The following is an 11,862-nucleotide window of genomic DNA, read 5'->3' on the forward strand; positions in this document are numbered from 1 at the left end:
GTCTATTTGAGAGATAGGTGGCGGTAATGCACTTATAAGTCTTAGATCCGCTGTAAAGCAAGAAGAAGAAGACGGGAACGCGCCGGCTGTCGAGGACGGGCTCAGGACAGTTCAGACAGTTCAGACATTGCGGTGAAAATCAGAGGTAAAAAACGATATAAATACTGTTCAGTTTCTTGCACAGACCGATCGTTTTGTGTCTTTACACATCAATGTATCGTCACGAGCCGCAGGGTTTAATTTGGTTTTGTTTGTGTATGTTTTATGACTCTCAAAGCCATGATTCCCATCCACTTACATTATATGACTGATAGACTGCAACGGTTTGAGTTAAAAATCTCAGTTTGTGTTCTACTGAAGAAACGAAGTCACTTACATCTTGGATGTCCTTGTGGTAAGCAGATAAACATCAAATTTTCATTTTTGGGTGAACTATCCCTTTAAATGGGTCATTTCATGAATATTATACTGTAACTTTCCGAATTCAAAACGTCTGTTCTCATTTACTGAAATAAATCTACAACTGCAAAAACGGTGGATTTCAGACATACAAAATCCAACACATCACATCCCACATTTACATGTAGCCTACATGTCAACCGCGGCTATTTAATGTTCAGCTTCTTGGCTTCAACGTCATTCATACATTATTTGGCCGAAAATGTATTTTTGTTTTCAGGTGAAACCGTTTTGGTGGGTTTAAATCATTGACCAAAACGGTGACGTTTAATTAGCGCTTCTCTGATGCACGTTTTGACTGTGTCACTGTCTATTTCAAAGACACATGGTGGGTAAGCTACAAAAGGTAAACATGTCAGCTGTCTGGACAGTAGGGCTGGGTTGACAATATTGATTTCTTGTTTTTAATGGAACATTTTGATGAACCAGGATATTTTAGTCAATGCTGTTTGCAGTTGATGCATGAACAAAACTTCTCTAAACATTATTTGTATTTTCTACCATCCAATAATCACAGTGAGCATCGTGCTTTGTTACTTTTGATATAAAACAAAGTCTAGAAACATAATATGTGACCCTGGACCACAAAACCAGTCTTAAGTCGCTTGGGTATATTTGTAACAATAGCCAAAAATACATTGTATAGGTCAAAATTATTGATTTTTCTTTTATGCCAAAAATCATTAGGACATTAAAGGGGTCATATGATGCTTTTTTTAAAGATCATTATTTTGTGTATTTGGTGTAACAGAATATGTTGACATGCTTTAATGTTCAAAAAACATCCAAAGAGAAAGGAAAACTTGAAATCGCATCATATGACCCCTTTAAGAAAAAGATCATGTTCCATAAAGATATTTTGTAAATTTCCTACTTTAAATATATTAAAACTTAATTTTTGATTAGTAATATGCATTGCTAAGAACTTCATTTGGACAACTTTAAAGGCGATTTTCTCAATATTTTGCACCCTCAGATTGCAGATTTTCAAATAGATTTCCAAATATTGTCCTATCCTAACAAACCATGCATCAATGGAAAGCTTATTTATTCAGCTTTGAGATGGTGTATAAATCTCAATTTCATTAAATAGACCCTTATGACTGGTTTTGTGGTCCAGGGTCACATATGTTAATGTGCAACTCAGTTTTGATTGCTGGTTGCCAGATTTGAGTGCTGATTATTAAATAAAGATGATTAATTAAATAATTATTACATAAACGTTATTTTTGTGTCCTAACGGTGATGTGATGTATAACCTTTCTATGCAAGATCACAAGAACTTACTTTAGCGGTGGTCTGACAAATCCTTTCATTTTGGCCTTTCTCTTTCAACACTGCAGTGACCAGCGTCCTCACAGCCTAGAATTAAAAAGCCAAAAAAGCACTGATCAGGCAGAAAAGCTGGTTCTTCACATGCCTTGAGCAAACTAAACAAAAGATTTAATCAAAATTACGCATTCACAGGAATGGATTTCTTCAAGACCGACGCGTTTTGTGGGATAGATAAGCATTTCATTGAATTGCTGTGGAATTCGAACCTTGATTTACCTCTAAATGCTTAAATCATCAGTCTGTTTTTGAGTGCTTTACCTGAGCTTGAATGAGGGAGCTGGGGAACTCAACCCTGGTCTTCAAAATTTCAGTCATCTCCAGAAATCACGAATGATGCCCCATACTAAAAACAAACATCATATGGAATTGGTAATTTTTAGTCAAATTAAAAAGGCATCCCCAGCCTGTTTTACTTGCAAAAAAAAAGGCATACCTTTGATTGAAACAGATAATTCAATGACAAAAAATAAAGTACTCAATCTTAACCAAAAGGATTGGATAGGATCTTGGAACAATTGTCTCTAGATGACAGGTCGCAGGAGAGTAGGTGTTGAAAAGGTAAGAGATTTTGATAAAATTAGGAAGGATAACATTTCTTCAGAATAATTAATTCTGATAAATGGCATACAATAAAACCAGGAATGTGTACTGGCAATGTCAAAAGGTACACCACTGTAAAAATGATTTTTTCAAAGTTGTAAATGAAAAAAAAAAACAATTGGAGTAGTTTTACAAGAGAACACTATTTCAGTCTTTCAACTTGAAAATTTCATGTTTAATTGAATGTGTTACTTGCCATTTCTTTACGAGTATTTCTGAAATTTACTAGCAATTTCTGAGTGAAAACTGTTTTGACACCATTTTTATTTATTTTTTTTGGTGTACTGTTCAGAAATTTGTGCTCTATAATTTTTTTTATACATTTTTGACTAACAAGGCATTTGATCATTTCATCAAAATACAGAAAAATACATTAGGCTAATATTTTGAAATATTATTACAATTTTCAAAAACTGTTTTCTATTTAAATGCATTTTAAAATCAAGTTTATTCCTGTGATGGTAAAGTTGAATTTTTTGCAGCCATTCCTCCAGTTTTCACTGTCACATGATCCTTCAGAAGTCATTCTAATATGCTGATTTGCTATTCAAGAAACATTTCTTATTAATATCAATGTGGAAAACATTTGTGATTTTTTTGATGAATAGAAAGTTCAAAACAGCATTTATTTGAAACCGAAATCTTTTCACTGTAACATTATAAATGTCCTAACTGCCACTTCTGATCAATGCAATGTATTCTTCTTACTTTATAAAGGTATTCATTTCTTTCAAACATCTTGCTGACCCCAAACCTTTGACTTCTTACTGACATTAAGATTCAAAAGATTTGAAAAGAACAGAATTTCTCAAATGTGTAGCATGCAACCGCAAATCGAGTCATGGGAAATTTACTTCACATTTTTAGAATCAACCCTCATTTCCTGAAATGAAGAAACTGACATACAAACTGACATCATCTGTTAAAAACAGCTGTGCAGCGACCTCATGTTAACGCCTTATCATTCAGATCACAGGTGTCAAGGGATCAAACACACCAAACAGGTGCAACGGGACAAAAACCGCCTTCAGGGTGATACTGTTAGACCATAATAAGAATAACCCAACACCACTTCAAACTGATGTAATCTAAGGTGAAATTAAATAAAGGCCTGAGACATATAGCCTGCTTGCATCTAAACTCAGAAGACACAACCATCTGACAGATGGCACTGGCAACCACATCAATGGGATGCATTATTCACAAGTGACTTTTGCCAAAGCTTCAATGTCCTTCCAGTTGCGGACCGCCGACTCTGGCATCTCATATGTTGTCTCATATGGACTCCCAGTGTAGGGTAATGACATTACCAGCTGTTGATTTGACTGACACTGGCTGATGGCCACTGGAGATTCAGGTTTATACCACGGCACATGGGAGAAAGACTGACAATGCAAGCTCTAAAATGCTGCCCCACCCCTCCTGGGACTGATATCCCACAAGCAAGCGCTGCGTGTGCAATGTTCATGATGATAACCTGCTGTGTCTCCATCCAGCGTGACAGTTTTACTACAGCAGTGTTACTGACAGCAAAGAGCGGCTCGGGCAAGTCAGGTAAGATTTGAAATTCATATGACAATTTACGTCAAAACTATACAAGCCAAAATGCTACATGTTCATGTGCTACTTTAATACGAGAAAAGTGGATTTCTATGTTGTAGCAGATTGTAACTTTGCAAAAGGGTGATATTTTGGAGACAGATTTAAAATATACTGAGAAAAAGTAAGAGTTATTAGCTTAAGCTTGAGATTTATTTGCATTCAGTAATGACAGATGGTGGACAATGCATAAAGAAAATGCCATAAAACAATGCTTAGTCATGTTTGAATCAAATTTGCATCTTTTTTTACACCATTTTTGTAGGCAGAGGTTTGTGTAAACATGTTGACAAACTAGTTGTTTGTTTTACCAGATCATTTTTACACACGCTCTTGTCAGCAAAGCAGAGAACTGAAAATATTCCAGGGATTTCCAGCCTGTGGCTACTTGTCCACATGCACAAAGGCTTGGGCTCTGGACTGCTTGCTCTGCACTGCTTGTGTGTCCACAATAATGCATCATTGTTTAAGTGATGCTGAGTTTGACTGGCTAGACTAAGTTAGCTGGTATAACATGTCAGTTTTGTAAAGATTCCATGGTTCTAACACAATGGACATGCTCGACAGTAATACCATGGTTTCTGGATACGTACTAAGGTATTTCCACGTAAACACCATTTTACAAGAATAAAGTAATCATTCAACACCATGGCATCACAAGCCGATACCATAGTGATACCTCAGCATTACCTTACCCAGAGAATTCCTACATTCCAGTGACGTTTAGATGCACTTTGCTACGTTTTTCGCGAAACCCTCCTATTGGCAACATGCTTCTACGGCGCGCGTGGAGGACCAAACATACGGAAAAAGCGATACGTTAATCTAATGTCAACGTAATTATTTCTTGCCATTTTGACTGCGTACATATATCATATAATTCATGTATTTAAAGTACATTATGGCACTCTCAGATTTAACTCGAAAAGGAGTACCCTTTTAACACTTTTCTTACATTGATTGAGGTCGTTCTTTCTTTATTTATGCAAATGTATCAAATGTCATGTTAACATTTTATATAAATAATTATTTTTAAACATAAACATGGCCTGCACATATCTTACAATCAGGTGTCTAGACTTTTGTTCTATATTTTTTTTCCCAATAAATAATAAAGAAAGTATTTCTTACTTATAATAGTAGTGACTAAATGTGACTTATATTAGATATATATATATATAAGATTTATAAAAAATAAAACAATAAATGTTCTTACTATGTTTTTTACTTATAAATCAATTTTAACCATAGTTTACAGTATAACTACATGTATGACGTATAAAACATAACATCATTTTTACTGAACATTGTAAAATATTTTATATATATTTAGTGTGAAACAAGGCCAGTGTAAACCAATAGACCATATTAAAGATAATAGTCTATATTAGTCACTCACTCACATTTTATAAAAAAAAATTAACTTGCAATTAATTACAGCAACAGTAGAAACACATAAATATACAATAGGAGCACATACAATGTAGAAAATATAGGCTATGTAATAATAGTGTTAATCAGTGTTGGGGAAAGTTACTTTTAAAAGAAATGCATTACAATATTGCGTTACTCCATAAAAAAGTAACTAATTACGGTACTTAGTTACTTTTTTATGGAAAGTAAATAGGTTAATAGTGACTCTTCACTCGCTCTCGCTGCCATTGGCTCGTCTCGTGCACGCACGCGCATGCGTCTCACTTTACACCTCAGCCTTTGAAAACTCGAGAGAGCTCAATTAAAAGACCATGTCCGCCGTCGGGCGTCTACAGTCCTCGGTGTCCTTATTTAAACCAAATTCTCCATGAAATAGCATTATCCCGGGGCCCCCACAATGGCCAGTTCGGTGAGTTGGGCTTTACCTGCTATAGTATCGGTGCGATGTTTGGGATCTCCAGCGCCTCTGTTCGTTTTCGTCTGGTTTGGGAAGGCGATTAGCCGCATACGAGGCTTTTCCAGCCATATTTCCACCGGAATAGTCAAGTAACGTTACAGTAGAACTAGTGGAGTCGTGCGTTTCCAGCGTATTAGTGCATGTCTGCAAAAGTGATGCGCTTGAAAGATTTCAAACAAAAGGAGGGCATCCAAAAACAAATATTCAGCAATCTGACAGAATGCTCTGTTTGTGTCATTCATTCTGGTATGTTGAGGCTTAATAACATACCAGAAACTTAAATTATTATTTAGCTGTAGCTACATTTACATGTTCGGCTCCAGATTGGTTTTATCACGCACGCATTCAGATTGTGCCTTTTATACTAAATAATTAGCGACATGATTCTAAAGTGAACATTTGGGTGTTTTAGGGTGCCGTTCAGGTGAAACTGGAACTCGGTCATCGTGCCCAGCTCCGAAAGAAACCCACCGTGGAAGGTTTTACGCACGACTGGATGGTGGTTGTCCGCGGACCGGAGCACAGCAACATTCAGCATTTTGTGGAGAAAGTCGTATTTCATCTACACGAAAGTTTCCCGAGACCAAAAAGAGGTAGAAGAGATTTGCTATCGATTTACTATTATATCAAATTGTGAATTCTCTTGAATAGTAAGGCTGGAATGATGTGTGATCCTGAATGCACCTTGGCTACTTGATGCATGCAGATCTGGTCTACTGTTGCGCTGCAGGGACAAAAAGTGGTTGACATTTCTAAAAGAGATCTGTATTATATAATGATGTTTTTAGCACTATATCTTTTGCAGGTTTTCCTTGTGCCGCGAGTAATTGATTTCTCTTGATCTGTTATCATTGTCGACGCGCGTTAATCAGTGCGCGTCTCCTAAAAAGTTTCAAGAATAACGCGTTAGCATAATAATAACGCAATTAAATCCTTTAGTTAACTAGTATAGGGTATTCTCGGGGACATCACTGAAAGTATTTTGTACCGCGTTAGAACATCCTTGAAGTTCAGCTTTAGTTCGTAAATGTACATTTTGTTCAGAGGAAAGTGATTAAAACACGTTGGTACCGTGTCTTAATGAACATTTTGTTCGTTTGTACCTATGTGTGTATATGTTTATTTATTTAGGCTTGTTATTTGTGATAGAATATTCCAATTTTATGCATAGTCTATTGGTAGTGTCATAGTCTAATTTAATAAAAAAATAATAATTAAAAATGGTATACATAAGTAATGCTTTAGTTAAAAAAACGTGGCACATATATACACTTTCCTATATTGTGCTGTCTTTGTGAGTCCAATAGAAGTGCATGGAAAGTGTTACAACCCTCCCCATCTTGTCAGGTGTGATATTTCCGGGTTTTTAAACATGCAGATGACATGCAGCTGTTATGTCAAACATGAGAACCTGCTGATTCAGAAGATAGTTCTGTCATTTAATTTTTTACTAAACCGTTACCTCCAAATTGTTTTCCGTCCTATAAACCCCTTTACATTTTAAACAATCACCACAGGAGGGAGGTGGTCGTGTGTGATATAGATTTCAACCCCTGTAACTCATTCTGATGGTGTTACAATTCACCCTGTTACAATGTTCCCCTAGTTATTATAGTTCATATATACTATTATTAGACAACGCCAACAACAGGACAGTGAGAGAGAGGGAATGAAAGTGTCTGGTGGTTTGAAAGGAGGATTGTAGGAGTAGAGGTTGATGAAAGCCTTGGAAGGAATTAATTAAAATACTGGTTTCCTGCCCTCACCCAAAGTGTTTAAGCGGAGTTTGCTGTGATGCGATCAGTGCAGGGAAAAATGCTGAAGAAAGTCATTTGTCATTATATGCCATTTATCGCAGGCGAACATTTGCACTTTTTGAGAACAGTTGTTAGATCATCTTTGTTCCGGCCAGCTATTTTCCTTTAGCATTTTGTTAGGTACATATTTATGTCACAATAACCGTTTGTTCTATCATGGACGTCACAGAAATGTACAATTGCATGCATTCTTGCATGACAGAGCTGCAGCTAAATTGCTTTGATTCAACACTTTATTTATGTGACGCTTTCTAAGACTGTGTTTTATTACTGTGGTGGAAAATCAAACCGCAGAGATTGGAAAATTGCACAGAAGGACTTAAGTTTGTTTTGCTTCTGTGGACAGCTGAAGATGCATGACTTCAAACATATGCTAATATTTTCCTCGTTCCTTTGCGTTACAGCGCTCGTACTATGTGTGCTGCCACAGGTTTGATTTATGCCACATATAGTTGTTGTGTTTATGTAAGATCTGAAGGGGATGTGTGCTTCAAATCGGTTCTCCAATGCGTGTGATGACAGTGTGGTGAAAATCTCCCCTGCTGTATTTATTTTCTCAAAACATTAAAACAGACTATAAATCAAGGGCCGGACCTCATTTGGAAGCTACTCGAAACTTGCTCCTGAAGGTCTTCGATGACAAGATGTACACTAAATGTAGGTTTGCTTGAACTTCTAGCCCCTCTCTCCTTTTCTTTGACAAATGTCTTGCAGGGGCTGCTGAAAAAAAAAAAGGCAAAATCAGCAGGGGGATACTTAACCTCTAATAAATCCTACCTTATGACACCAGCTTTTAGGAGATCCTACCAAACACCCCCTTGGGTGCGCACCCTAAAATGTTTTTGCGCTGTGATGAATTAGTAGTCGAAGCACTTCCTAAGGTCTCCAGCTTTTTTCATGTTTATAATGGATCCAACAAAGTGTTTGCTTCAGGATGAACTATAGGAAGAGGGTTTAAATCACTTGAGTTAATGTAGCTAGATGTGCATACTTTATAGTAATGACACGTGGAATAGGATTTCCTTAGAATTTTTGACCTCTAGCATTACTTCTCTTACATTTTAGTCCTAATTAGACCCAGAATAAGTCAAATCAAACGGTGAAGAATAAACACTTTGAATATTTACATTTTCTTCAATGCCGTGAAAAATAGACTACTAAACACCCCATGTGGCCTTCTGCGTACTCAGCAGATAATTCACAACAGGGCTGTCTCTCTCTCCTTGGAGGGGTTGGATATAGAAACCTGCTTTCTTAGACCTAGAATATATGGTGCGCTTGTAAGGTAAACAGTCAGGCTTATTATTTGGGATCCCGGGAGGCTACACCACCCCCTTCTCCCCTGCCTCTCCCTCCTCAGGGCTTTGATCAGTGTTAGCCGGTGTCGAGACGAGCCGAGGGGCAGTTAGAGGGAAACCTTGTGCACAGACGGGCTTGTGTTTGACAGTTTAATACCAACAGTCTCGCTATACTGACCCGAAAGGAACAGCTGCTCACACACTCATTGAGTTCTCCAAAACTCTTTACTCTAGACGGTGTGTTCTGTGGCTGTGAGTCCCTTTTCTCTCTCCTTGTTTTGTGTTTGAAGCCTTAGGAGTATTCGATGTTACCCCTTTCACAGCTGTTGTAGATTACATGTTGCCTCCCTGTCTCTCACGGGGTTATCTGCTTCCTTGTGCCTTTCTCATAGTTACACAGAATGTCATTTGATAAAAAAGGGGGGATTTGCCATCCTAGATGCAGGATACTAGATGCCTTGTGTTAAAAAGTTAGCCTACTTCACCAAGAAATAAATTGTCATTTTTCATTCACCCTCATATATTTCCAGACCAGTATATATATTCTTTGTGTGAAGAAAGTCATAGAAGTGTGAAATGACACAAAGGTGAGTAAATGATGACAGAATTGTAATTTTTGGGTAAACTATTGCTTTTAAGGATTTTTGATCAGCTCTCATGGGCATGGAATGTGATGTTTCCCAGTTTCAGAAATCATGGCTACCTGGACATTAAACAAAGGTGGAAAGTGTTTTTTGGTTGAGATTAAGGGACCGAACAGCCATGATTAACAGGCATGCTGTGTAGCCTTGGAAACCTGATATTTTTTTGCTGGCGCAGGAATAGGGGGGCAACAAACCCAAATAAATAGAGTGGAACATGGGTGTTCATTTCACCTGCACCCATCTATGCCAGTTATACACTGAAAAATATATAAATGTCTGGCTTTTGGTTCATGACAAGTCACTACCCACTATTTTGCAGTGGAAACGTTGTCGTTTCTAGTCTTTTAGCCAGCCACACAAACATCCCAAGTCAATTAGGCGTCCCATTCAGATATATACCAAGGGAAATGTCTGTCCACACTAGGTGATGAGGGTCCAGAGAATGTGTGTGTGTGGTGTATTTTTGTATTTACCGAATTTATTTAGCCTTTTTATTGCTGAGGGTATGAAAGAGGGAATGATAAAACAAGATTGTATCATTACATCGGTGGATTGTGTCAGTATGTCTCTGACTTTGCTAGACTTGACAGTACGCTTGAGCCCAATTGCTGGAAGAGCTTAAAATAACATCATCCTTCTTCTATTCTACTGCAGCTGCCCCACACAGCTTTATCTTTGCTCTCTGGTGATATATATTATGGAGAAAAAACAGTTCTTCAATCTTTGTGATGTAAACACAAGAGGTGGCTTTCTTACCCAGATGGGAGCAAAGAAAAGACTAAAAATTTAGTCTTTTTTTAGGGGAAGAATCATTATTTTAAGGTTTGTAAAGGACGTACCTCTGGTAATTCAACTATCATAGAAACAAACAGGTAGTGCTTGCCTGTGGAAAAACTAGCTACTGTGATACAAGAATTGGCCTGAAAACCTGCCCAGTATTTGTCCTTTTCTATTGATTAGGTGTTCAGAGTGGTTTTTAGGGTGTTGCTAGATGCTAGTAAATGGTGCAACAGTGTCTGCCCACTTTTTCAACTGCTTTGGCTACAAGACTGTGTTATTAACAGCTTTAATGAGGGAAAGAACTGCAATCCCATGAAGCATTGCAACTGACCTAATCAAAAATAAAACCAGTGGATAAATATAAGAATATTGATTTAAAGAGTTGATTTTAATTTTATAGTGCTTCATGGTAATTGGTGGGCAACAAAGAGCTCTTTTAGCGCTATTTGCTTGTTTTGATTCTCTGATTGGTAAATATTTCTTTCCAAAATCATGGGTAATGTAGTTTTTCTCCAGGGATTTCACTGTTAAACATGATTATTTTAAAAAATATGTAGAAAGAGTGCAGACTGACCGCTTCAACAAAAGCATTAACCAGTTAAAAACCTCATAGCTCAAAGTAGGTCTTTTAAGGTTTATAGGTTATCGTTAAAAAAAAAAAAATTCCTCATATGGAAAAAAATGAATGGAATTTTCTGTTGCAGTCCATATGGAAATTCTAGTCCATATATTTGTTAACTCCAGAGCATGCTCTTTAGCTGGACCTTCATGAAATATTCAATTTAATTATTATCAGATTTTATTCCTGATTTGAAATGTTATTGAAAGGGGCTTGAAGTGACTTTGCCCATATCTAAATAGCCTAACCGTATCTCTGACTTCTGTACGAATACAAAACAAGACCATACTGGTTGTTTATTTCCACACAGTTACAGAGATTTGCACCTAGAGACTTCATGCTTCAAAAAGGACTCACAAAGCATCACAAAAATATCCTTCATGTGAGGAACGGCATTTGAAATTTAATTCATTATTCACTGAAAATCTTCATCCCCAGAGAGCTTTTAAAAGCAGCAAATTGAGTCAGATTATTCTGATTTGTAAACGATTCGGTGGGACTGTTTTTGTCAACCAAATTAAGGATTCAAAAGAATGATTCATTCCCAAGTTGGACATTGTTACTTCTCTCATGAACATGCCAAGAAAAGATAGAGCAGATGTCAACATTTTCAGTGAATAATGAGTCATATGGACCACTTTTATAGTGCTTTGTGTCTATTGTGAAGCTTGAATGCTCTAGTGCCCGTTTATTGTAATTGCATTAAAAAAAAAAAACAGGCAGTACATTCTTCAGAATTTCTCCTGTGTTTCACAGAAGACAAACTCATGGTTTTGGAATAACCAACCATGAAGCAAAGTAAATGGTGACAGAAATTTCC

The 11,862-nt window shown here is 37.0% G+C and overlaps 2 protein-coding genes across 3 annotated transcripts in view; one reads left to right on the top strand and one right to left on the bottom strand.

Moving 5' to 3' along the window:
* LOC107679228 (focadhesin-like) overlaps window positions 1-4,764 on the bottom strand; it is a 49,397-nt gene extending 44,633 nt beyond the window's left edge. Inside the window, exons 1-3 of the mRNA XM_016474741.1 lie at window positions 4,689-4,764; window positions 2,053-2,137; window positions 1,747-1,821 (exon numbers count right to left, since the gene is read on the bottom strand). Coding sequence (XP_016330227.1) covers window positions 1,747-1,821; window positions 2,053-2,109 — 132 coding nt within the window. The 5' untranslated portion in view covers window positions 2,110-2,137; window positions 4,689-4,764. The remainder of the gene's footprint in view (window positions 1-1,746; window positions 1,822-2,052; window positions 2,138-4,688) is intronic.
* The window catches only part of LOC107679265 (protein AF-9-like), a 58,266-nt gene continuing 50,273 nt past the window's right edge, over window positions 3,870-11,862 (top strand). The window contains exons 1-2 of one of the 2 annotated variants that reach the window (XM_016474776.1): window positions 3,870-3,948; window positions 6,297-6,477. In XM_016474776.1, the coding sequence (XP_016330262.1) occupies window positions 6,381-6,477 (97 nt within the window). In that variant the 5' untranslated portion in view covers window positions 3,870-3,948; window positions 6,297-6,380. Of the gene's footprint in view, window positions 3,949-5,704; window positions 5,837-6,296; window positions 6,478-11,862 lie in introns of those variants that run through there. The other variant, XM_016474775.1, reaches the window with a different exon arrangement.

This window comes from Sinocyclocheilus anshuiensis, unplaced genomic scaffold (assembly GCF_001515605.1).
Source record: "Sinocyclocheilus anshuiensis isolate Anshui unplaced genomic scaffold, SAMN03320099.WGS_v1.1 scaffold1644, whole genome shotgun sequence".
In the NCBI taxonomy this organism is placed as follows: Eukaryota; Metazoa; Chordata; class Actinopteri; order Cypriniformes; family Cyprinidae; genus Sinocyclocheilus; species Sinocyclocheilus anshuiensis.